The sequence below is a fragment of the Urocampus carinirostris genome, chromosome 4 (assembly GCF_059441175.1).
Source record: "Urocampus carinirostris isolate Australia breed hairy pipefish chromosome 4, RoL_Ucar_1.0, whole genome shotgun sequence".
Taxonomy (NCBI): Eukaryota; Metazoa; Chordata; class Actinopteri; order Syngnathiformes; family Syngnathidae; genus Urocampus; species Urocampus carinirostris.
Window position 1 is genome coordinate 43,341,435 of NC_142352.1, and position 27,924 is coordinate 43,369,358.

Consider the following 27,924-nt stretch of genomic DNA (forward strand, 5'->3'; position numbering starts at 1 on the left):
AAATTGACTATAACCTACTACTAGCTTTCTGCGTCTTAATATTAAACTCTTTGGTTAATATTTATACAGTTGCACAAATATTAAAGCCATAAACTTTATTTCAAAAAACAATACCAGTGCCATAGTTAAATGAAAGTAAACTCTCATTTTACACTCATTTATATTGCTCTTGCTGCATCAAACAGCCAAACTCACATTTCACAGTCATTTTCCTTTTCACAAACAAAAAAAGTTGAAAAGTAAACCTTACTTGCTTACTTGAGTTAAGTGACTTGTTTGACTATTGAGAAATATTTGTCCCCTAAACATTTTGGCTGAACTTCAAATTATACTCTTAAGAGTTTTTAGGTGAGATGTCCCCTTTTTTTCCCCTCTGACTTGGCTTTTTGATGCAGCCACCGGGTAATTCAAATGTTTGGACTAAGCTAGCACCATCAATACAAGAATGTGTAACAATATGTTCCACCCATTTTGTAACAATGATAATAAAGGTATATTCTATTCTTAATGTGTGATACAAAATTTGCACCGGTGTCTCGTATTTTGGTACAGCCGAAATTATGGGGGGCGGCAGTAGCTCAGGAGGTAGAGCGATCGTTTTAGGATTAAGGGCTCCCAGTTCGAATCCCGGCTTGTCCGTGTTACATGTCGAAGTGTCCTTGGGTAAGACACTGAACCCCCAATAAGCAGGTTAGCGCCTTACATGGCTGCACAGATCACGGCCGCTATTGGGAAATGTGAAGCACAATGTAAAGCGCTTTGGGAAGTCATTGACTTGAAAAGCGCTATAGAAATGCAGATCATTTCATGTACAACATATTTTTCTTTAAAATTAACAAATGCGACATACAGTATAATCAAGTTAAGAAATAAAGGTATGCTCATAAAATCACATCTTATTTCTCACAATTGCACTTTCACAGTCAATAACATCTCTTACACAATAACAACCACTCTAGACATTATAAATGTCATTGTAGAAACATGTTCATGCTGGATAACTTATTGCCGAAATACTGCACAAAAATGTCCGGGTGGCCTTTGGAAAAGTGTGCTAGCAGGCGCCTTCGTTCCTTGCCAGGCAGGTTGGGATTCTCGTGGATCTTCCGCAGTAAAGACCACAATTCCTCCTTGGTGTGTGTTTCTCCATTTTCCGAGTGAGCCTTGGCAGTCTGTTTTGCGCAATATGTCAACCCTGAATTTACAGAATGGAAAAGGAACACATTAATGACAATAATGATACAAAAAATGATCGGCAATATTGTTGTTTGAATGAGGTCAAATACATGGTAAGGCAACGCCAACCTTGCATACCTGTTGTTATGGCTGCATCCTCCCCTTTAAGGATATTCTTTAATCGATCGCTGACCATCTTGTGTAGTGAAAGAGGAACCTGATGGTGGTAAAATAGTGACTTTAAACTGAGATTATTAACATTTGGATAAGTGAGGTGCAGTCAAGGAGAGGCAGGTGTGGCTGTCAGCATGGAAATATAATCAACGTACATTTACATAATACAGGGTGTTTCAAAACAATTGGTATCCTTTGAGACGTAATTATCAACGAAAGTACATGTTTGAGGCGAATGAAATTAAAAATGTATAATGTTGTTTTTCGAGTCTGAATGAAGCACGGGGATTATGCGAAATATTTCACAAAAGGGCCAAACACGCTAATACATATCTTGGATAACAGTTTCCAGCAAATTACTACACTATATCTTTTTATTAACAAACAAGCATCATGGCATTCTACAAGAACGAGATAGATGGGGCCGTGGTTTGTTGAAAAAGTGCCACGGAGGCACTAGGGAGCGCCAAAGAGCTTCATGCAGCTCCAAAGTCACTTGTACACAAAAACAGATGTTTATCCATTTTGTTGATATTTATTTGCACAGAACCTAGCTCAAGACACTTACAGAGGCCTGAAGTACAACAGTGTACATTTTCTGGAAAATCAGTTCAGCCGTTTTGCCTATAAGTCTCTCACCCACTCACTCACTCACCTCATTACCTCACTCCACCTGCCTCACTCACTCACTCACTCAGAATTTGTAAACATTAGTTTCTATGAAATTCATTTTCTTGTTTGACGTAGATTGTAAGTGAATATTCCTTTTTTTGGCGATAACTTTTACTTCATAGTGTAATATTCAACGCAAACATTTTAGTGTTTAAGAAGCAATGCTACTTTTACCTCACTGAATATCGGGTGCAGGGGGAAAACAAATGGGAAGCACAAACAAGATTATTATCTTTCCCTCCGCTGTATTTACATTACATAACATTCACGCTTATTGGAGCCATCCTGTAGGGAAGCTCATGCTTTTTTTTTTTTTTTTTTTTTAAGATAGGACAATAAAGACAAGCAATTATTTTTAATGTGTTCCTGATGTGTTTCCGAGTTATAGCTCATGCAGCCGGCCCCAGCGGTCTATTTCTTGCTGGGAGCGTGATTGTTATCAAGCACGCTAATGTAAAACACTGACTTTGAACAGATCACAGTGGTTGTCCATCATAAACAGAACCAGCAGGTCCACTTTGCCTTTGGAGAGTCGTTTGCTGTGCACGATGACGCCGGAGAACGACCTCTTCACCGCCATCCGGTTCTCGATCTAATTTGAAAATGAAAGGCATATTGAACAAAGCAATATTTTTCAACTTCATTTTATGTGAGTTTGATTCTTAGTGAGTGTTAGGTTAGTATGTATTCCAATATTTTCAACCAGTGTGCAAAAAGGCATGCTATTGTATAAGAATAACATTCATTTATATGAGTACAAGGCTGTAGGGTGCTACCCTGCGACAAATGCATTTCCCAAAAGGGAGCTCAGACAAATGGCCTAATTGTCTTTGGTCCTCCTGGGACCATGGGGACTAACAAGGGCGGGATCCAGAGCAGCCCCTCGGCGAAGAAGCCTTCCGCACACCAATGGCGAGGCCTGGATGGCCCGTGGATCGTTTTTTGGCCAAGCCGCCATGAAGTCCGCGAGATCAGTCTCCCAAAAAAGAGAAAAAGGTTCCAGCTTTCTCCATGGAACATGTGTTCTTCTCTGCCCCCCATCATGTGATGCTTTGTCTGACACAAGGGTACGCAAGAAAGGATAACACAACAAACTGTTTTCGGTGCTGGGTATTATTATCATTCTGGCACGCTATGAAATTATTCCTGATCATTTTAATGAGGTGATTATCTTAAAACCGGGTCAACTGATGAGTACTTTCATCATTCCTGCTGCAGAATTTGACCCCCCTCCTTAACACCTTAACAAGTTTTTTTTTCTTTTGATTCAATTTTACTTCCCATGTAAATAAAATGTTTGTTAGAACCAAACCACGTGCATCATTTATTTGTGGCCTTGTATTTTTTCTTTCTGACAGATAAATCATTTCCAATGAACTGCAAAATCGATAATTTAAAGCTAAAATACAAAATGTTTAGAGTAGTGCTTCGTTCATGATAAATCGTCAAAGAGACAAAAAGAGGCTATTTTGGGAATTTATTTGCATGGGAAATCGTGAGCACCACCTGCTGGCCTAATCGGTAACCACCGAATTATATTCTGAACCAAAAAATGTAATTAAAAGCAATGTTCCCAACAAGGCAGCAGATTACTATTTTTTATATACTATTTTTCTGCTCATGGAGTAATTATTATTTTGTTTAATAAAGCTTTTAAAATGTATCTGCAAAAAAATAATGAAATACATAGAATCAAAGTAGGGCAGAACGGCAGCGCAGTGGTTAGCGGGTGTGCGGCACAGTTCTGAGGTCATGAGATTGAACCTCCTGTGTGGAGTTTGCATGTTCTCCCCATGCTTGCGTGGGGTTCCTCAGGGGCACTCTGGTTTCCTCCCACATTCCAAAAACATGCATGTCAGGTTAATTGTCCCTAGGTGCGATTGAGCGAGTGAAGGGTTGTCTGTCTCTGTGTGGCCTGCGACTTGGCTTGCAACCAGTTCAGGGTGTCCCCTGCCCACTGCCCAAGATCGGCTGGGATGGGCTCCAGCAGCCCACACGACCCTACTGAGGATAAGCAGTGCAGATAATGGATGGATGGAATCAAAATAAAACGTTGGCACATGATTTTACTGATTTTGTTGTTTTAATTTACAATTTTTCTTAAAATCTAAAACAAAATCAGAGCGAAGTAAAAAAAATGTTCCGCTTGCGGATCATTTTGCTCATTTAAAGTATTCTTTTTACAATTATTCTAGACAAATGAGATAAAAAATGTCAGTTGTCCATCCATGTGGGAATGTGGGAAGAAACCGGAATCCATGGAGGAAACCCACGCAAGCACGGGGAGAACATGCAAACTCCACACAGGAAGGTTCAATCTCATGACCACAGAACTGTGCTGCGCAAACGCTAATCACTGCGCCGCCATGCTGAATGTCAGTTGCAAGAATCTAAAATTGTGCTGCGAAAAAACAATTAAAAAAAAGTTTGCACATACAGTACAGGTTATTACTGTAGTGCTTCTTTCTGCCGCTACAGGCGTGTGGTGGCGCTGTGAGAGGTCATCTAGCGTCCACCCCAAAGAAGAAATCCGCTTCCTCTTCCCAGTTTGTGTAGAAACATCTATTCTTCACCTGCTCATAATACCACCGTAATGGATTGCTCCTTGTTCATGAAAAAATACTCAGAAACACTTACGTCTCTTTGGAGAGCGAAAACCGTCAGCACCCGTTTATTGTAAACACACCTTACTCTCTCCAAAAGTAAACTCTTGCGCTCCCCTACACTCTCGCACCAACTCTCGCGACATTCGTCGCCCTACTGACATCATTGATGCGCACCTCACATTCTACGCCTACTGTATCTCCAGCGCGAAGAACTTTTACATTCTTATTGTTCAATATCTCGTGCATCCATTCAATATTATTGGTGTAGAGTGTAAAGAAGAGGTGAGCCGTTTCTTTTGAAATGAAAGTGGAATAAGAAAGCTTGATGCGGTTGAGAAAGTGGTCGGATCGCTTTTTTTCGGCCATTTTTTTACCACGAAGGAGAACCTCTTGAAGCTCAACTCCCAAAAGTGAGTTAAACACAACTTTATTTATCTTTTTAGAGCATATTATTTTATTAAATGTTTCTTTTTTAGTACAAGACAGGTTACTTATACAAGCAGGGCAGCGTCTGTAACGTTACTGATTTCTTTTGTATTTTACAAAAAAACAAAGTTAAAATATAGTGATTTGTTTGATTTTTTTATTGACAGATATTTTAGTTTTGATTTTAGGTATTTTTTTTTAAATAACTGTTCTAGAAAACAACATAAACATGTTAATTGTAAAAATGTAAGATTGTGTTAATTACAAATTTTGCACATTATTTTACTGATTTTAATTTTTAGTTCTTCTGGCAGTTCATTTTTCTCATTTAAAATGCTTTAAAATATTTTGGGGAGAAAAATGACATAAAATGTCAATTATAAGAATTTAAGATTAAATCAAACTAAGCAAACAATTTCCAATAATGTTTTTTCTTTTACTAAAAAAACAAAAACAAAGTTAGAGCCTAGTGAATAAAACAAGTTGTTTCCACTGTCAAAAGATTTTTGCTTATTTTAGGTATTGTTTTTTTTTTTAATATTTATTTTGATTAATTTTTTTCTAATAGAGGGAAATACAAGCGGAGTTTGTAAGCATGTAAGATTACACTGTAAAACTAATCAAATCAAAGTAAAAATCTTAAACATAATTTTACTGTTTTATTCATTCGTAAGAAGTTTGACGGAGTAAGAGAATAATGTTTCTCCCTGGCAGATAATTTTTGATTGATTATTTTTTATATATTACAACATAAATATGGCAACTTTTTATCTTTTTGTGCGGTACTAAACTAAACGTGCGGTACTAAACTAAACGATCCACGCCGCCTGGTTGTTGACCACTGTTTTAAGATACAATAGAGGTTGACCTAATTTCGTAAAGAAGAGAAAAGAACCTTTGAAAACCACACCTCTTTGTGGAGTTTGATGTCCTGTGTGTTAGCGGCGATGGCCATGAACCTGAGCAGCCGCCGTAGTTCTTCTCTGCTGCGGGGTTCCTGCAGCTTCAGGCTTAGCTGCAGCGCCTCCAGAGCTTGCTCCAGTTTGCCATTTACTGCACACAAATACATGAAATACAAACACGTGTTTTGTAGATTTTCACTAAGAAAATGTCACTGCAATGCAAAACTCAAGTTAAAAATTAACATTTTTGTTTCAGACTATAAGGCAACTAAAAACTCCAAATTGGCCAGAGATTTTAATGTGCACCTATAAAATGGAAATGCAAACGGTGTTTATGTATGTGCATTACTACGTGAGGTTTTACAGTAGCAATAACTGATTAGTAACAGGCCCAAATTGCAATACATTGTTTTGCGTTCACTTGCACTGAAGATTAGTGGTGGGGTGATGTCAGAAGCCACGGGTGAGTTTCTAAGGCACAACAGCGGATAAGGCGGAATGGGTCAATTAAGTCCATTTTCTGCTGCTTCCTCTGGGTATTCATGCTGCTACATTAGTTATTTGGTCCGATAAACTTAGTATTGTTTACTGGTTCAATTCTGGTTGTCTTCCGCTGCCTACTTGTGGACGATGTGCTGATGGCTTGCGTGTCCACTTCCTTGTTTTGGAGTGATGCATTTGGGGAAATGTACTGTTAAAGGTTAATCATCTCATCTCATCTCATCAGCCGTACCGCTTATCCTCATTAGGGTCGCGGGGAGGTTAATCATATTTATGTATTTTATATTTCTTTACACTGCTGCTGAATTAATGATTAAATGTATGCATAGATTATATATTTTATACCTGTGTGTATGTTTTTACTTATATTTGTATTGATTAGCGTTTATTTATTGATGGGTAATGTTAAAAAACAAAACAAATCTTCATCACATTGATCTCTGTCTACACGTTTATAACCTAAATATTAAATGTGGACAAGGAAATAAGTAAGTCAACCCAACACCTAATCACTAGACCACTACTGGTAGAGATGACATACAATAAGGCATTATAGCTTATTTCATTGTCACTCTATTTTTACTCATTGTGCCAGAAACACTTTTTGCATAGTCCATTTTCTTCTGGATTCTTGATACATTAAACAGTCTCCCCACTTTTTCGCCCGTGCGTAATAACGTTGCAAAAAACAGAAAAAATTACTATACAAGCTAAATACGTACATATACATATCAAACTGCAAAGGAGGAGTCACTGAGATCGCATACCTGTCAACTTAAATGTTTTTTTCTGTATTTTACATGTTTTTTATTATCATTTCAAATTGCTTAATGAAGTATAACATTTTTTTCTGCAGGATTTAAAAAAATAAGACTGATCTCATTGTACCCATTTTGGCTATACCCCGGATTTGCTCGTGTACTGGTAGCAGTAGACAACGTTATCATAGATGGCTAATATCGTTGCAATAGATAGTCTGATTTGCTGTGAGTAAATAGGTGCCAAATTGAAATGTTTATCATTGCTTAATAAGGAGTAGAGGGAAACTTGGACATAAAAATTAAAGCCCGACCCAACCCTGTGGGTATTAGAGCCCAAAACAGCCCGACTCACTAACTCTATTTGAGGGACCGGGGCCGAGGCGAACTCAAATTTTTGTATTTTATTTGCAAGGCTTCTCTCACAGCTTTTTTTGTTTTGATTATCACGTGGATCCTCCACCGTGAGACACAAAGAAAAAGAAACAAAGAACAATAACGGAAGGTTATTTAATGATCCTTCTGTCATTGTCCTTTGTTTATTTTTGTTTTATTATTGTTTTACTGTGTCGCGCCTTGGATTCAGTCCCACTCTTGCAAAGGCAAGCGCACGGCGACTCAGGCTGTGTTGCACGAGAGGGGGGACTGAAGGAGAGGCAGACTGAATCCATTGCGTGGATCTTTCCCCGCGCAACACAAATAAAAAGGAACAAGAACATGACTGGTGGATGATTTTCAAAAAGTCAGCAAAAGAAAAGCCTGTACCGAACCCGGACGTAACTATCAATTTAGGTCAGACCCAACACGAATTTCGAGTCGGGCTTTGGATCTTGCCTCTAACAAAGAGGATTTGCAATAAATAATAAGGTGAGCAATTGGCGGAGGTTGACAGCTATGAGATCCAGGACTGTTATTGCTATATTTAAAATTAAAGAATAATGTAACTTTCAAAAAATGTACACGGCAAATAATTTTACAGGACCATTATCTTTGCCTGAACGAGCTGATGCTGGGTAGCGGGCAGTGAGTAGTCATGAGCAGTGAGCTGTCTTGAGCGGTTTCTAGTGGTAGCCTCTGGGAATGCACGTATCCTAGAATTTCAGTCGTATCCTGGGCAAGAGTTTTTTTCCCCTGTAAAACTCGTATATGGAAATTCTCGTGTACAGAGATGCTCGTATAAAGACGTACCACTGTACTGTCATACTGTATCTAAAATAAATCTTCTCACCAAGAAGTTCTGAGATGCCTGAGTGGGTGTCAAACACGTAGTTGCTAAAAAGCGGCGGCTGTTCAGCTCGAGCGTAATGCTTTGCGAGAACTGCATAAAAGAGTCTCTTGCACTCGACGGGGTCATTGCTGCAGTTTGCTAGAGCACTGCTCACATCCAACACTTGATCGTCGGGGAGGAACTCCAGACAGTCCAAGGCACCAGATATCCATTCATCTGCCCTGGGGGAGAGGAAACAAACAGACATGTGGACCAGATTATGCAGCTTCACAACTTGAGCTGTACACAATTTGGAACTTTGCACTCCGTGCCACCATCTCCTTGCTTACAGCCATAATCGTAGCCTCAGTCGGCTCATTCATGATGCGCATCCCAGTACATGTATCCTTTAGACATATTCGAATAAACTCTACTTTTCGAATATTTCTCTGAGTTTGGGTTGGCGTTTGGACTCTACTAGATGCTGGCCTTTTCTTACTTTGACCATTTTCATGCTAAACTAACAAATAAAAACCATAGTGATGATCTTGACGTAACTCTAGCACTCCCCCAAACCTCACTTATGGAACCTAATGTGTTCTGCCCTTAACAGCTCTGCTAAAAGTAAGATAAGAGCAGATTGGAAAATTTTTAAAAATGCCTTTTGAACTCAGTTTGGCCTTGTTAACACATACTTAATAAAGTATTTCACTTTCAACTTTTTAAGGACAGCTCAAACAATATACCCCAGATTAGAAAGGGCTCATGCTAATCAAAAACTTATTTGAAAAGCAATCTATTGTTTGTGGATTATGTTCCTCTTTCTTGACCATAAAACAAAGTCAAAAAATGGTTAGATAAAAAAAGAAATCTTTAAAAGAATCAAAACAAAGGATATGGTATTCGGGAAATCCAAAAAGACATCAAAATACAAATAAAAAGAGGTTGTTCGAATAGAAAAAGTTAAAGAGTTTTAGTTTCTTTGACTGATTATTACCCAATGTATTAGCTCAAAACCCCATAAAAATAGCATACATCATGCTGACATATATTTGACCAAAACAACCCTTCATATAATGTACACTTCTTTAATTTTGCCTTATTTAAGAGCCACTGGAGCGCCAAAGAGCCACATATGACTCCAGAGCAAGTTTATCGGGTCAAGAAGTCCAATTTTGTTTGCGATAAAAAGCATTTTCCTTTTTTCCCTGGCTGCCAGTGCTTTTGTCAGGCCCAGGCATTTTGTTGACATGATGGATGGCCTTTACAGTGTTCATTTTACCTGTGAAAAGTAATGGGTCCCGGGGACTCGCATGCTCAAAAATCTATGGGTCCCAACAGAGATCTATGGGTCCCCAAAATTTAGTGTTATCGAGGTTGAAATTGTAAATCGGCGACAAATATATAATATAAATCTATATATTCATTCAGTTTTAATCATCACAGTTTATTGTTAATACAAATCAGTTATCACTTCAAGATTTTTCAGTTCACAACAATATTGTACAATATACAAAATAATATTGCTGAAATATTAATCTATATTTTCATTCAGTTTTAGTCATCAGTTAATTGGTAATACAAAACAGTTATCACTTCAGATTTTTCAGTTCACAAAATATTGTACATTATACAAAATAATATTGCTGAAATATTAGTCTATATATTCATGCAGTTTTAATCATCACAGTTAATTGGTAATACAAAGCAGTTATCACAACAGATTTTTCAATTCATATATTCTTCGTGGTTTGCTGTCCCGCCACAGTTGTAATGCCTTCTCAAGGTCCAATCCGTTATCATCCTCCTCATAGCGTAACCAGGAATATAATTTAGTCAATTTTGGCAGAAAAGTCCTTTTCTTGCTAGGAGTATTCTTTTGTTTATTTTCTCTCGTCGAATCTTTCGCTTCAACATACGTGTTTTCCTAGCCTCCGCGATCTTCCCAAGAAATTCTCCGCCGTTTTTTTGTGCTGGAATTATTGCCGTTGTTATCACTTTCTGCATTATGTTTCAATTTATCACTGAGATTGAGATTTTCACCTTCCCTCGACGAAAACCACCATAATAATGACGTAATTTCGTGCAGACAATACTCGATCCACCAAACCAAAACAACAATGGCGGATCTGCCTGACGAAAAGTTTGGAGTGCGGTAAATCTTTTTTTTTTAAAAAGTAATCGGATAATAATGACAATTTTGTGTCAAAAAAGTTGAGTCCCGGGAATGCACGTTGATTTGACACTATGCGTCCCCAGCAAAAATTATGCTTCCAGGACGCAGGGACTTGGGCAAACGAGAACACTGCTTTTAGTGAAACTTGAAGTTAGAAAAGATTTGCGTGTAGACAACGTAGGTCCGTCAAGCTGTTTTACTTATGTGCACAACTCAGATTGCAATGTCATTGACGCTCAAAACACACAAGCAGAAAAGGGGCGGGGCAAGGGTTTAGCCAATCACAATGCAGAACTAATGCCTGATGAAAATCCAATAAGTAGCGAAACCGGGATATATAAACCTTGATACAGCAAGGGACTACTGCACACTACACAATGGCATGTTTTTTTGCGAAGATAAAATTGAGCAATTTCCTTCGGCACTTATGTGCCCGAGCAGACTGGTTTAAAAATACCGCTCTTCAGGACACTTCTGTCATAGGTCAGATTTGGTATTGCGACACATTTTTAACCTGATCCTTTTCTTGCCTTTTGACTGATTGCCAAAGCACACAAATGTTGACATATGAATGGCCACTCACTGTGCTTCACCGAAAGCTTTGAGTACTTCTCGGTCCAAATACCCAGCTGTCAACATCTGGTCACAGTCCTTGTCCACAGCCTCCAAAGAACTCTGGGACATGTCCTTCCCCTCTAGTGAATTCTCAAGCAGCGGGAGCTCAATCAACTGCAGGAGCCTGCATATGGCCTGCTGGTGCCACACCTCAGCGACCTCTGCAGGGAAGAGCAGTCATATGTTCACAATCGTAGAAGGTGCATGCACGTGTTTTTGCACATTTCTGGTTTTGAAAGCTGCTCACGCTGCCGTGTCAGGCCCAATTTGATCATCGAGGGTGTGATGGTTGAGTTTAGGTTGAGATTTATCAGCAAGTCCTCCACTGCTTTGCTTCTTCTCACGGGGGAGTGTGTGTAGTAGATCGGCATCTCAGTTCTGGAGGATTACATCAGCGCAATCAGAACAAGTAGGCAGATTTCGGCAAATTTTAAGAGTCTAATGCTGGTGCTCAAGTGTGATTTAGTAACAATATTTGTAGAATTTGGTGGTTATTTAAATACAATGAAACAATACCTACTTTAAATAATATGAGGATTGCAAAGGTTTGACTTTTTTGAATTATGTATTATTGATGCTTTAACCAGTTTACAAAAGTGTTTGTAGTGTCTAAAGGGATATGTTGTCATTGGTGGACCATCAGGCACTGCAAGGCCTTCTCTGCTGGCCTAAACAAATTATGCATCATGTGATGTTTATATTCTGTCCATTAATAATTCCAAATTGTCTGTCAGCATCCTTTTATCGCTTCTCCCTGGTTGCACTGCTTCCAGATATATGCTTAATCACATTTCAGCCATTAGTTGTTGCTAGGCGCAGAAGTCTACACAGATAACTTTACCCAAAAATCCTGAAGGCCATGTACTGTCATATCAGTGTTCCATAAAGCTGTTGGTTTCGCCAATCAGATTCTTAATTGGAGAGACGGTAATCCACCACAGGTAAACTTGAAAATGGCTAAAGGTCCGGAGTGAGCAAGCCTTTTGCAAGCAGGAAAAGGTTTTTTTCACCACCTCTATCCTGGAGTTAAGATCTTAAGCCCCAGCCCAAGCTCAATCCAATCCAAATTTCGAGCAGATTTTTTTTTAATATCGTCCACCTGTCATTGTTCTTCTTTGTCTTTGTTAATACAGTTTGTTTAACTTACATTTTGTTACAAAAGACAGGCTGACAGGCAATTGTGTGGAGCCCTTCGCGGCCCCCCTTCCCGCTCAGTCCATGTTATGCTGGGCGATGACCAAAAGAACCGGGCCCATGGCGGGGGCCGGGGGTCGGCCCAAATAACCTCTCCTCCACCAGAGATCTCACAATTAAAATAGGACATTTCGCTTCCAAGATCCGGTTCATTCGTGGAGGACAGATTAATTAATCGCAGTAACTAAAAACTGTAACCACTTACTATTTTTTCAGCAACGCGCCCAACATTGCTCAACAAAATTATAATGCATATCAATAAAATGTGTCTCTACCTATTACACAGGGGATTATAGGTGTTCCTGTTCCTGCTTTTGCTCGGAGAATCATAGCCGCTCTCAATTGTCACAGTGGAGCTTGATTTTGAGTTGTTCAGCGGTGACAACCCCGTCTCTGGGTTTGGAAATCTGTACAAACTACAGCTGCTGTCCTCAAAAGTATCTCGTTTCTTTTCCTTGCCGAACACTTTGACTCCAACCGGCTCGAAGACTTTCGAGTCCATCAGAGCTTGGCATAGCCGGACAGCTTTCTGGCGAGGTACCGCTTCGTCGCCGAAGAAGCGATTCAAGGTGATGTGCGCCAACACGGCATCCACTGCTTCGGAGCCCAGGAAGCAGTCCTGGTAGGATTTAAGATTGTGGCGCCGCCGCTTGACTTCCACATGCGTTTGGAGGTCGGTGATGATGCTGCTCCAGATTTGGGTGGCCCGGAATGGCTTCCCAGCCATGCCTCTCGCTAAAGGACGCAGAGAAGATTTTTAAGGAAAATTTGTATATTATCCACCACCCGTAGAATATATTTCGTTGTTTTTTTAAAGCAGAAGTCGACTATAAAGTATTTTCTAACTACAAAATGTTGTGTAGTATACCTCAACTGTCGTTACCACATGGTGCATTACTACAACTTTTTAAAAGCAGATCATGATTTATAATATCTATGGTTCTTTGATGGTTCCTCTAGAGCTCAAGAAAAAAATAAACTGCTAGCAACAAAATGCTTAAAATAACTAATGAGATGGGTGAATATAATTACAATGGTGCATTTTCAACCACAAGAGTACGAGGATGTTTTATTTCATATTCTCTCTGCCATATATAGTCACATCTAAGCCGTATTTAATTCTATAAAATAAAAACTGAAATAAGGGGGAGGGCAATTTACATGCGCACCAAGAGCGAATGGTATGCAGTGCATGGGGAGGTAACGTGGCTTATACAGGAACAACAAAATCAAGGGGGCAAATGTGAGTACAGGATTAATGGTAAAGGAGGCTTTTTATTTGTAAAAATAATTTTGCTATACACCATGCTTGGAGAAAAAACGAAAACGCCTATGACATTATCCAGAAATGTAGAAGGAAATCTTTGAGTGATTTGAAGACAAGACAACATAGATATGGTTTATCTCAGCTGTGTTAGTTTGTAAGCTCTCAAGATTGCAGAAGCAAAGAAAAATGAAGGCATCACCACTTCCACTGATTTGTACATACATCTTTTTATATTTCTTTAATCATGTGGCTATATTGAGCAGTTTTAGGGGATCGTAATTTATAACACGATAGTTGCTTGCAGAGAGACGTGTTACTTATGGGTGTCTAATTACTTTTTTTTCAGCAACGCACCTGATACTGGTTATAAAGCAAAATCCACCAGTCATTATTCATTTATGGGGTTGGCCATTTTAAAAGTTGGTGTTGAAGGAAACAAGCCTTATCTGGCTCTGCTAAAGACCAATCACAGTTCAAATGCTTTGTAAAGCGCAGCCACATTTGGTCATAGGTTGAAGCCTTAGCAGTTGTGATGTCATCTTCACCCGTAATGTTAGATAAAAAGAGGCGGATTTGCTTCGAAACTAGAAGTCGGCGATACCGGCATTTTTGGAATCGATCTGATCCAAGTAAATACAGGTATTACAAATTCTGATCCAATACAGATATATTCTGCTTGAAAATGTCATGATCACCAAATAAATTGATACTTCCCCTAGATTAGTCTCTAATGATATTAAAAACAGCATAACGATTTTAGGTACCAAAAAGTTTTTGTTTTCGATTGAATAACTATAATGAAAACAATATAACAAATACATAAACATTTATTTTCAACGGTTTCAGAACAAAAGTCAAGAGAGTCAATCTAAAATAAATAATGTAATGGAAATATGAATATAACAAAGTCCACATGACAACTATAATACCTTCCATTTCACAATTTTATGAAAATTAAGTCAAAGTGCAAATAATGTTACTTTTTAAAAACCTTTAGCGGTATAAAAATAGAATGCTACTATTACAACAACTTACAAATACTGTATAACAATGTCAAAAGGACAATCAAAATACCTTCCATTGAAAAGTCGGTAGTGCAAATAAAGTGTAAATGCAATTGGATTGGATATGAAAGCTCTAATTCATGCATAACCTTACAACCCACTAACAACATTATCATGGAGATAGTTGTTATGGGAACATAGTATTGATCCCAAGACAATAGTATCGATCTGATTCAAGTACCAGATCAGTATCGATAATATTGTTATATGGATCGATCCGCCCAACCTTCTTCAAAACTCATACTCTTCAAACACAAACTGCCGCGTTTAGACTTTTATTTAAGTGTAAAACGGTACAGATTCATCTGGTATTTTTACCTGAATGCCTAAAAAGGTGGGGAATTATGGGGAAAACCATATTAAATGCACAATTAATATCAAGCAAGAGCATATTCATATACACGGAAAGCAAAGTTAGGATTGGAATAATACGTAGCGGCAATTTAACATTATGTTAAGAACCCCTTTTGGGTGACTTTCTCCTCAAGTAAGCCAATATTTAAAAAATACGATTTTGGAAGAAAAAGTTCGTTATTTGCCATTCAACCTACAAAAAAATACTTTACATACCACTGTAATGACTGATATTAAAAAACAACAGCGAGGCAATGTTGTCATTGATAAGAAAAAAAGACGGAGGCACTTGAAGGAACAATCTCTACCTGATCAAACTAAACTGACTAATAGCTAGTCACAAGCTACTCACCTTCAACCTTCAGATCGCCATCATCACTTTGATTCAAGTAGCGTCATCATACTTTTATCCATTAGGAAAATGTCATTTGAACAATCCTATGTGAGTCAACAAAATGTCATCGTAGGCTCTAAGTATTTGTCATAAACACAAAATAAGCGGCTGCTGTCATTCTAGGCCTAGGCAATACTGATTTAACTCGATATGAAAGAATAAACTAACCGAACATGTCATATTGTCAGATATAACAAAATTGTGAATATGCTTGATGGCTGTTGAGATTGTCGTATTTGTTTTGCTGCTGTTGGTGTCGGTGGATTTGTAACAAAGATGTTATACAACGAAATTGTGAATACGCTTGATTGCTATTAAGATTTTAGAGAAGGGTTGTTCAAACCTCACATTGTGTTTGTTGTTAAATGTCATATTGAAATATAATATTGTGAATGTGCTTGATTGCTGTTGAGATTGACAAGTTTGTTTTCTGTTAATAGTGTCAATGAATTTGTTCAAACCATTAATTGCTGTTAAAAATGTTGAAAAAATTGTTAAAATGTCATATTGTCAGATATAACGAAATTGTGAATATGCTTAATTGCTGCTAAAATTATCGAGAAAAATTGTTCAAGCCTCACATTGTTTGTTTGCTGTTAATAGTGTCAATAAAATTGTTCAAACCAAAAAATGTATTTAAAGAAAGTGTCATTGCAACTAGCATACTGCACAAAATGTTCAGAAAACAATAATTGATGTTGAATAACTTTTAACACAAATTTAATATTTATCGCTTTTTAAAAAGATAATTTCTCATAGCTTAATCACAATTAAGTATTAGTATCTGCTTTCCATACATCTTGTAAATAAAAACACCAAGCAGTATGCCAATTGTGCAAAAACTTTTGATTATCTTAACTAACTTCAAGCGGATCCAACTCACTTGCTGCAATTTCACAGTTTAGCACATTTTCAAAATATGGATTATTATATGGATTTATTGCCCAGCCCTACATTATAATTATCATTCATATATTTTAAGTACAAATATTTGGTATTGTATCTGGCCAACACCTATTTGTATTTAAATGCATCGTATTTGTCATAATATTATTATTATTATCATCATTATTTATTTATTTACTTTGCTATATCTTTTTTAGGGAGGGACTTGTTGTTTTATCTTTTGATGACTTCTCAAGAATTGAGTACGCTTCCAGGTACCAGTCTGTTTTTTTTACATAAAAAATCTAAATCAAAATGGATCTGAGGGATTTCTTACAATCAATCGGAAATTGTGAATTAAGCCTGAGCTGTGCTTAATTACTTAATTGCTTATAGATGCACATGTCCAGTACTTGAAAATGAAACGTGCTGAAGTGGAACAATGGAAAAGTACTACTTAAGAAAGATATGAGCATGCGCCGTTACCAGTTGTACGTATTGGGCCGATACCAGGCCAAACATCTGTAGTTTAGTAAATGATGTTTACATAGCATCCAGGTTGGCAGGGCTGAAATAGAAATTTTACAATGTTTGTATTTTTTAATATTATTTTAAGATGGCATCTAGGTACTAAGGATAAATACGATGAATAAAAGTTTTACTAATGTGATCGATTATGCAATCTATTTTACAAAACATAAATCATTTTCCCCTATCAATAGTCAAGTGATTATATTTCAAGCTGCTATGGACACAAAACCAAGTCAAGTCAAGTCATCTTTATTTGAATAGCCCTAAATCACGAAGAGTCTCAAAGGGCTTCACAGATTATTACACTATATTACACAGACTATTTTTCAGCCGACGAGAAGAGTAGGTTAACCAAAATACTGTACTGTAAAATACAATAATACATGATAAGAAACCCCACCTAACAACCTTTTTGATGCAAATCTCATTGGACTGAGCTTAAAGTAATTTGTCTAAAGCAGTATTGTCGTCACAAGAAAAACAGAGAGCAGCCCAGCAGGAGATCGCTGGTTAGCTTTCATGTCACCACAGGACGCCTCCTAAGCAAGTGGAACAAATGTTAGGGGATGAGGGTGGTCAGCAACCCGAGGCTATAAATCACTGTCCCTGACATTAACCACATACTCTGTTTTACGACAATACAACATGACAAATGCTATGATGACCCATCTGCGACAAGAAAGCAGATGTTTGAAGAGCTAGCACATGAAGGCCGGTTTGACGAAGTTAAGGAAAGGAAAGCTACACTTAATGTGCGTTATGTTTTTGACTATATGATATTGCTAGTTTTTGTGAAAAAAGGCACTGATTCTTTCGGATGTTTTATGGAAAGCACAATTGATCCGGATTTGTCCTGGTGCTTCGAAAGCAAACGCATCCGACGATCGACATTCTCCTGGGCATTTGTCGTTGCCACCATTTTTATAGAAACGTTTTGTCGGTACATGCAAAGAAATAATTGCGATAGGAGAACTGGTGACACTAAATTCACATCACACTATGAGGGATAGAAAGTGCCAGAATTAAAAACCAATACTATTTAAATAAACATCTCACGACCTAAATGTCAACTCATGTTTATTTGTATAGCCCTTAATCACAAAGAGTCTCAAAGGGCTGCACAGACCGCAGATTATTGCAAAACCACAGACTATTATTAAACCATATCCTGATCTAAAACCTAAATGAGGGCAAGGGAAATGTTTTATTTATTAATTAAATATTGTATTTAAAATTCAATTAAGAATTCATTAATTAAATAAATAATATATATTTTCAAATATAGAATTGAGAGAGCTAAAAACTCTGTGTTAGTCAATGTAATCAATAAATGGAACATTTAATGATAAATATACATTTATCTAAAAGATGGTGGCACGCAGCTATTTCTTTTTAATTTTTTACCATTTTCTTATCTTTCTCACTTTGTCAGTTGGATAATTTTTTCCTATTTATCCAAGCATTCTTTTTCTCTTTTTTTCTTTTTTAAGTCTTGCTATGTCGAATCTCATTGTAAACAATATCTACTACGTTGTTATCAATGACGTTAAATAAAACGTTTTTTTAACAAAATGTAATTATTAAATGGTGTATGTATATAATTTAGGCAATTCCGGTCTTTCTATACTCAATGTCTATTGTTGCCTGGTACTCAAAGCACGCACCCCAGAAAGATCAGTCAATCAGTCGATATTGAAAAGATGAAAAGTCCATATGGCATTTTGATTTTGTTTGACGGAAAAACATGATTTGGAATTTTAAAAGCATTTTATCATCACATTTGTCCTACAAGACTTCTCATATTGTATTTTGTGCTATACACATCAGTCAATTCACAATAATTTGAAAATCCCTTAATCAGTGCACACCAAATCAGTCAACAGTGCAGAAGAAAAGCCGATCCAAAAAAGACTATTGAAAGAATCAAACATGTTGTAGCAACATTAATCAGATTAGAAACCTTTAGAAATCAGGGCCATCTGGATAATCCACAAAACTCTTTGGATTACGAACTACAGCATAAATCCAGATCTGATCAATTTCCATTAAATCATGTTAAAGAGTGTAGGATGTGGTAAACGGGGAGGGAGGGGGGGGGGGGGGTCGTGTCGAGGTCAAAAGAGTCCAGGGGCCCAAACTATGCTCTGTCACCTCTCGTTTCAGATCACAGGATTCGACATTTATGATGTTAGCTTGAACAATGCCTTCATAATTGGTCCCCCCAAAAATCTCTTTTTTTAGACTAAAAATCTGAAAAATTTGACTGAATGTCTGAAAAAACGAGCAGAATTGCAATGCTATAATTATTAAATAAAAACAATGCAACCAATAGATGCATGGGTTATCCCCATAGAGGTAGAGAGGGCGCAGCATTGTTTGCACACAGCAGAGCAGGTAAATAATTGCAGAGGGAGATAAATGGCGTCGACCCGAAAGGCTTTTCCCTCCCTAGTGAATAACGCAGCATCAGCAGTTATCGTCATCAACATCAATATTGCGACCACACTAAGTAGTCTATATCAAGGTCCGAGAACCTATGGCTTGCAGGCCGTATATGGCTCTTTTCATGGGTACATAGGGCTCTGAGATAAAAAATAAATTTCACATTTTCTTTTATTATTTGCCAGAACAAATTGCCCCTATGCAGGGAGAGTTACTGCTGATGCAACACAAGGGTTCGGTCCAGTATATATAGGACACAGTTTTAACTACAGTTTACAGTCAAGGTCTCACCACAAAGGACCCCGTTTTGGCTGTAAATCGCAAAATAATATTTGATATGGAAACTCATTGAACAATCTATGTTCATTGTTGACACACTTTATGATTAAAAGCCATAGAACAAACTTTAACCTAAAACGTTTCACCCAGAAGCTTTAGCAAAGCACCTGAGCAATTTGATTAGGTGACCAGTAGGAATGGGGGGAGCTATAGACAGGGCTCGCACATTCTTTCTCATTTACCCAGCGCCGTCTGCACTGAGTAAATGGTTGTTATCCTCGCTTGCAGTATTTTGTGACTTTTTTTTTTACAAAATAACTCTGCTTGCACCTTGTTTTGAAACGATTATTTAGGACGAAAATGAGAGTCAAAATGAGCCTCAACACTCTTAAGTAAGAGGGAGACAAATATTAAGTGGTATATTTATATTGATATGTGACAAATGCTCTGGCATTATTATCATTATTTTATAGATTTTATTAATTCATCAAGCATCACCCAGTAGAATAAAATGTGCTGTATTAGCTTTTGTCTGGGGAGTGGGTTTTGGCAATTTTGTCTTAAAATATGGTGTGGCTCTCTCTTTTTTTTAAAAAAAAATAAAATGTTTGCTTTTATAGCTCTTTGAGTCAAAAAGGTTCCCGACTCCTGGTCCATCTAGTAGGTTCTTAAGCATTATGCACAGTGAACACATTGCAAGGCATGAGGCCATTAACAGCCGGTGTGCAGATAATCTTTATACCTTTAGCATGCGAGAGCAAGTAAGATTAAGATGCCAAGGACAACTATAGACTCGCCTCTTTTGGGCTGCTTTCATTTGAACCCTCGCATAAGGAATGGATGTTGAAGGCATTCCTAAAATGACCTAAGGTAAGAAAAGATAACCCAGCATACTTGCAATGCCACCCCAAAAATCTCTTCATAAACAGATGCAGGGTGTTCCAAAAGTCTTAGGGCACATTTGAAGTCCCCTTAAAGGTAGTAAGATAAAAGTTGTGCCAATTTTAGGCTAGTTACATTGAGTTTTTGTAAGGCTGTTGATTTTTGTGTTTGTTTTTTTCCAGACCCGTTATGTTCACTCCAATCATAATTTGCAAAACTGATATATGGACTATTGAACAAGGTGCATTTTGCAGAAAACTCTAAAAGGAGGCACAAAAGAGGAAGTCCGTAGTGAGAAGGTTTGGTAAATTCATAACGGATGGGTGCTTATGCCCAGGTAAAACTGGACGCCCATCACCTTCAGAGGATGTGATTAAACAAATTCAAACTGCTTTCCAACGGAGCCCCTATAAATCGATCAGAAGAGCCAGTAGGAACGTCCATCACACTACAGCCTCAGGGTTTGACAGTTTCTGAACACAACGCTACCAGACAGATGAATTGGAAGGTCTGGGCAAAACGATCACAATCTCACACCATGCCATTATTATTTCTGGGATTAAGTGAAAGGATTGGTCCATGTGCCCCATATATCAAGAGACTTGGATAAGCTGAAGGCACGAATAAGAAAAGCTGTTTCAATCATGGACATTGTAATGCTCGAAAGGATTTGGAAAAAATTACATGATCAGATTGAGTGTTGTGTGACCAGTTGTGCTCACAATGAACATCTTCAAACATTCTATTGAAAAATTAAGATTACAAACTTTCTGAATTTCCCAGATGTGTTTTTATAACCTTGAAGGTTTCCGAGATATTCAACGTTAACATGTGCCACAGAATTTTAACAAATTATTGAAAGCTTTTTTACAATTTTGCATGTGGCAGGTTACAACACAGAGATGCCAGAGTAACATACTAAAACTACATGGAGTGTTGTCTGTCTATATGAAATGCTTCATTTTTTGTGCTCATCTAAAACAAATACTACTAATACTGTTAAAATTGTAGTTAGCATAATAATCAAAATAATTGTACTAAACCCTTAATAAAATAACCGGTTTGACAATGAAGAAAAGGACAAATATTAATAAGTATCACGAGAATCTAATATGTTTTGCGTGTAGGTAAATCCAATTTTTAATACATTGTACATTGTAATTTACCTGTGTTTCTTCATCTGTGAGGACGCCGTTTTGGCACCTGCACAACTGAAAAGAACATCACCCCTGAGTAATTGTGATGACATTTCAAGTAACAGCAGGCAACAAAATGGCCATCCCCAGAGAAGGATACAAATAGGTTGTATCCCAGAAACAACATTACCAGTAATCAGAATGCCATCGGATAGGGTAGTGCAACTAATTATTGTGGATAGAATTTTAGGAGTTACCCTTCCCTTGAAAGTGTTCTGCAAATTTTGATTATTTGAAATGGTTTAAATCAATTCAAATTGTGTGTTTGCAATATGATGGGTGTATTTGCCTACATCCTAAGTCAGAGCTGTGCACAGTAACTGTTTACAGCATAGATTTTACAGGGAATGGCAAAATATGTTCATGTTCACTATAGTGCAAAACGTATAATGGAGGAGTTTTATTGAGTTTATTATCACATTAATTAAAAGAAATGTATGAGAAAGAAAACAAAAATGTTTCAACAAGGGTTTAATTTCTTATATTAATTTCCCCCATATTTTGTAGTTTTTTAAAAATAATCCTGCTACTTATAATAAAATAAATATAAATGAATAATAAAATATGCTGGAAGAGTTGTTTGTGTTATCCATCCATCCATCCATTATCTGGACCGCTTATCCTCAGTAGGGTCGCGGGGATGCTGGAGCCCATCCCAGCTATCTTCGGGCAGTGGGCAGGGGACACCCTGAACTGGTTGCCAACCTGTCGCAGGGCACACAGAGACAGACAACTCACTCGCTCATTCACACCTGGGGACAATTTGGACCGGCCAATTAACTTGACATGCATGTTTTTGGAATGTGGGAGGAAACCGGAGTGCCCGGAGGAAACCCACACATGCAAAGGGGAGAACATGCAAACTCCACACCGGAAGGTTCAATCTCATGACCTCAGAACTGTGCCGCACACGCGCTAACCACTGTTCCGCCGTGCTGCCCTGTTTGTGTTATTTACTTGGTCGATCAACTTGTTTACAAAAATGATCTTTGTTTTTGTTCTACATATTCTGCATACATCTTGATATGAGTAAAAAGGTGCCGTGTCGATATCTCTTAATAGGGAGAATTGGAATCATTAAAAATTTAGACGTTTGCGTATTCTTGTTGTATTTTTGATCAAGTGTTTTTGTCGCAGGATTTTTGTGGGGGTTTTTTTGGTAATATTTCCGTAGTATTATTTTTGAAGTATTTTGTTATGTGCTTGTAGTAGTTCTGCAGAATTATTTTTGTAGTATTCTTGTGGTATTTCTTTAGTTTTATTGTTGTAGTATTTATAGAGAAGGATTTTTGTAGTATTTCTCTAGTGTTCTTCTAGTAATTCTGCAGCAGTATATTTGTAGTATTCTTGTAGTATTGCTGCAGTAGTATTTTAGTGGTAGGATTTTTGTAGTATTTCGGTAGTATTTTTGTCGGCTTACTGTTGTAGTATTTTTGCAGTATTTTTGTAGTGGGATTTTTGTATAATTTCTGCAGAATTATTGTAGTATTTTTGCAGTATTTTTGTAGTAGTATTTTTGTAGTATTCTCGTATTTCCGAAGCAGTATTTCTGCAGTAATATTTTATAATGGGATTTTTGTAGTATTCATGTTATGTGTTTATAATATTTCTGTAGTTATTTGTTGTAGTATTTATATAGTATGATTTCTCTAATATTCTGTAATATTCTTGTATTATTTCTGCTGCAGTATTTTGTAGTATTATTATAATATTTGTGCAGTAGTATTACTGTAGTAGTATTTTTGTATTATTTATGTTATCGGATTTTTGTAGTATTTCCGGCGTGATATTTTTGTAGGATTCTTTCAGTATTTCTGCAGCAGTATACTTGTAGTTTTTTTAGAGTAATTTTTCAGTAGTTTTTTTTAGAAATACTTCAGTAGTATTTCTGTAGCATTATTATAGAATAAGTGTGGTTGATTTTTTATGGTGGGCAGCACGGCGCAGTGGTTAGCGTGTGCGGCACATTTCTGAGGTCATGAGATCGAACCTCCTGTGTGGAGTTTGCATGTTATCCCCGTGCTTGCGTGGGTTTCCTCCGGGCACTCCAGTTTCCTCCCACATTCCAAAAACATGCATGTCAGGTTAATTGACTGGTCCAAATTGTCCCTAGGTGTGAATGAACGAGCGAATTGTCTGTCCCTGTGTGCCCTGCGACTGGCTGGCAACCAGTTCAGGGTGTCCCCTGCCCACTGCCGGAACATAGCTGGGATGGGCCCCAGCACCGCCGCGACCCTCGTGAAGATAGCGGGGCAAATAATGGATGGATGGATTAATTTTTATAGTGCGTATGAAGTAGGATTTTCGTAGTATTGCTGTAGTTTTCCTGTAGTAATTTGCAGTGTTTATGTTGAAGGATTATGTAGTAACTCTGTAGTAGTATTTTTGTAGGCTTCTTGTATTATTCATCCTGAAGTATTTTATAGTATTTCTATTGTTAACTTGTTAAACAAGACTTATTTACATAAATAATCTTTGTTTTTATCTACAGTCTGTTTTGCTGTGCGTAAATATGCGTTGTGTTTGTAAGGTTTATTATCGCTTAATAAGGGGAATTGCAATCATTAATAAGGGTAGCAATTGGCTGAGGTTTACAGGTATGTATCAAAATAGAATAACTGGAACTAACACCCCTGTCAATTGAAATTGTTGGTTTCAAATTTTGAAACATTGCCATAAAAAAGGAAAGCCGATAGCACACAAATCAACAAAACAACGCGGAGCGTTACCTGCCGTTTACTCCAGTGACAGTGTGAAGCCATGCACTCGCTCCTCTTCTTTTGCACACGCTCACCAAAGTAACGCCAAATCAGACAAACCGCTTCGTGCCAACTCCAGACCCGGAATCTGGCTCCTCCCCCTCGTGCATTATTCATGAGCTAATCAGAACCCTCATAGTGTACATTTCATTTATTTATTTTTAATCTTTGGCGTTTATTTACCCTTTTCCCTACTTGAACATAATTACATAAAAAAGACCTAGGAGGAGTGTAAAGGGGTGAGAAAGCGCTCTTTAAGAACATAGAGAGGAACAGTTTTTGAAATACTGTTCAGCACTAGCGTGTCATTAAAGGTATTCCCAAATTCTAAAACATGCGATATGTGAGAAAAAAGTACATGTCTTTGCATAAAATATATAAATCTATAATCATCTGTATATTCCTATTATTGTCCGAGATAATGCATTTTGAAGGAAGCCTGTGTCGTGTTTTACTTCCTGAGCTGTGACGTCATATGAAGAACACTGGTACCCTAGCAAGCGTGTCATCGGATTTGTTTATGTGTTAATTAGTCAAAGAGGTTCCAAGTGTTGTAAGCCAAATTTTTGTGTTTTTTGGGGCGAATACCTCGGCCTTTTGTCGCAGGTGGATGCAGTAATAGTAAATTAATGGTGAGAAGCTAACTGGAAAAAATAACACCGAGAGAGCTAACAGGGGGCTACCCGGAACAATCAATGAAAGGCAGCAGCTGCCTTGGCAGAAAGACGTAAGGCTGGCCGACTGTTAAGTAAGTCATTTAATATATGTTTCTCTGATTCTGTGCTGCTGCTAAGTTATGAGGTTGCCAAGGCTGTTCATTATTTTGTCTACTTTTATTGTGGACAGTTACTTGTTAGTTTGGCTCACTGTTCATTGTTTTGACTATAATACTGCGCACTATCGGTAATAGTTTTGATTATTATGCGCTATTCACATAATTGTGACTGTTGACCAATCATGTTGCCATACTTCAATTTTTTACTCCCCTGAGGGTTGCTCTGCTTTTTGTAACCTTGAAGATGTAATAAAAAGAAGGTGTTCTGGGGAGGGGGGCTTCAGAATGGGGGTATGAACCACTCATCTGGGCTTCCACCCCGGTCCTCTTTGAAAGTAAAAATCTATCGATGTGGTCTCCCCTTATTTTGAATGCAAATGCGAAACTGGCTGGGGATAAAATAGTGGACACGGCACGCTAGCGGGCTAGCCAGCCAAACAACACTTTGCTGCTAATGGGTAAAAAACAAAACAGGAAGCCTTCAGCAGCCCCAACGCTAACAAGAAGCTCGCCAGACAATATTATACCAACTGCGAGTTTCACGGTGAAAAACACAAACAAAAAGACACACTCGTCAACCTAAAGTGAGGCGAAGGCAAAGAAGCTGTAACGCAGCTTTTGGAAGTCAAAGCACGGAAATCACACGAAAGATTTACAAGACCCACAACAGGTAAAGTTCCAATTTCTCCAAGCAGAAGTGACCTGTCTGCAATCACTGTTCCCGTAATTTTCTGTCTGTTTCGGAGTTGCCCCTTCATGTTGTGTTAAAGGTTTTGGACATTTGGAAAGTGTTGTGCTCTCTCAATGACGTCACAGCTCTAGAGGATATGAGCCATGTTGGTCAACTTTGAAATTAAATATCTCAATCCCCTAGTGCGTAGAATATTTTGCAACATATCTCCATATTTGTTGGGAGGAACACTACACGTTGTGTGACTAATTAGAAAAAAATGGATTTTTTTAAATAGTATTTGGAAGGGCATATTTTTAGCATGAACCTAAAAAAAAATCAATCGCGCGTATCAAAATCAAGGCCGCACCTGACCAATTAACTTGATTTGCAGGACCGAGTCCCAAGCAAACCCGAGATTTCACATTTTATTTGTGACGGCTCGGGAGGGGGAGAGGTGATTTATGATAACAAATTCATCTACATCTTTTGTAAAATTATTATAGGTTGAACAAGACAGTTTAAAGTTAACGGGAACATCTTAAGCATGTCCGGTTTTTTAAAACTGGCCTTCTAACCACTGCAGCAGTATTTTTTGGAACCTTGAGTGACAATTTGAGAGAGAGAGGTAGAGCGACAACAAAGAACAAATATGTGTGAATAATTAAAAAGATAACAAAATCAGCGAAAGTGAAGCCCGGCCGAAATTTTGGTCCGGTCAAACTCAGGATTGGGTTTAAGATTTTACCTCTCGGACGTGTCCTCACCAATATTGAGACATCATTGTTTTGTCCCCACCTTTATTATGTGATCACTTTAAAATTGTGCTTTTTCCCCACCTTTATCGAGCAATTCTTGTTTTGTCCCCACCAAAATGATGTGATCACCTAAGAAATACGCTATGTCCCCACCAATGCCAATACCAAACCTACACACTTGGCATACTGACCAAAACGAGACAACAACACCTACATATAACAATAAATGAAATAATTACAGTATTTACTGTCCTTTTATTCACCAATCTATCATCTACAAAAGGTGCAAAGTTCACAAATAGTAAAAAAAATACAATGCAGGTGTGTCTAACATTTAGCTTTTTTTTTTAAGGTTAAGTAAGCATTGTACCTTTATATCCATTCAAGGTATGTTTACAACAATGTATTTTAATGTTGCTCCAAGATCTTTGTAAGTGACTGTGATTTTCTTTGTTTTATTTTAGGTGGTGCTAGGTTGAAGAAATCGATGTTTCTCACACACTGCTCAATTTGATTTGCAGTCCTATTTAGTGTTAAATCCAATTTGGGACCCCGTAACAGTATGCCATATGACAGCAGAAACAACAAAACATAGTAAGGTGACACAGAACTCTAATATGACGCCTACTGAGAATGTGACCCGATTCGAGTACCACACCAAACAATTCAAGGCTCAAAAATGGTGTCACTACGGTTTGTTTACTGTCTTTTGCTGTAAATTGGAGGGAAATACAGGGATAATTTGAGTCCACAATTATACTGACTTCTTGTTTGAATTCTGTAAGCCTTGCAGCAACATATGCTGTATACATTAGCAGTTTGAAAATAAGGTGCTTGTTAGTATTTGTACAAATTACAAAGATTGAATTTAGGCAACTTTACACCTGTTTTCTGTACCATTCCCCTATCGCCCTCTCCCAAAAATACACCTCAAAAAAACATTAACATCCATTTTTCAATGTGTAAATTTCCACATAAGCGTGGAAGGCTTACCTTTCCCTTTGATAGGGTTCTTCTATCCGTCCATGTCACATTCACACCTTAAAGGGAATGCAACTTCGTCTTGGAGAGCAAGAAGCCAAGAGGTGTAAAGAAAAACAGGTTTCACGACTTTACCCCCGGAACTCCCGCATACCTGTTTTGTGTAAAGCTGCCAAAAAGGGAAAATTGTTTCATGCAAACACAAAAAATAAGTTACCCTTGTCAATTTGAAAAATATTTAATAATGAAGGGCCCCTTGTTTCTTTGCTTGCGAACAGGG

General features: G+C 37.7%; 1 protein-coding gene across 5 annotated transcripts; it reads right to left on the reverse strand.

Annotated features, from left to right (window-relative positions):
• Positions 1–80: 80 nt before the first annotated feature.
• On the reverse strand, positions 81–27,924 carry depdc7a (DEP domain containing 7, paralog a). Of its 5 annotated transcripts, none has more exons than XM_088334644.1 (9): positions 27,657–27,924; positions 12,683–13,142; positions 11,461–11,591; positions 11,182–11,374; positions 8,444–8,664; positions 5,965–6,107; positions 2,489–2,614; positions 1,315–1,393; positions 81–1,195 (listed from the first exon to the last, which is right to left on the reverse strand). In XM_088334644.1, the coding sequence occupies exons 2-9, from the start codon at positions 13,132–13,134 to the stop codon at positions 972–974; spliced, it is 1,569 nt and encodes a 522-aa protein (XP_088190770.1). In that variant the 5' UTR covers positions 13,135–13,142; positions 27,657–27,924; the 3' UTR covers positions 81–971. The 5 variants fall into 5 exon arrangements, with proteins under 5 accessions (XP_088190770.1, XP_088190771.1, XP_088190772.1 ...); XM_088334645.1 differs by lacking the exon at positions 27,657–27,924 and adding an exon at positions 24,431–24,493; XM_088334646.1 differs by lacking the exon at positions 27,657–27,924 and adding an exon at positions 15,445–15,485.

Excerpts from the sequence above, each read along its gene's own strand:
- depdc7a (XM_088334642.1), bottom strand. The coding sequence starts at position 14,824 with ATGCATGAATTAGAGCTTTCATATCCAATCCAATTGCATTTACACTTT. Across the intron at positions 13,143-14,748 it reads TACCGACTTTTCAATGGAAG|CGAGAGGCATGGCTGGGAAG; the intron begins GTATTTTGATTG and ends TGCGTCCTTTAG. Across the intron at positions 1,196-1,314 it reads GGATGCAGCCATAACAACAG|GGTTGACATATTGCGCAAAA; the intron begins GTATGCAAGGTT and ends CTGTAAATTCAG.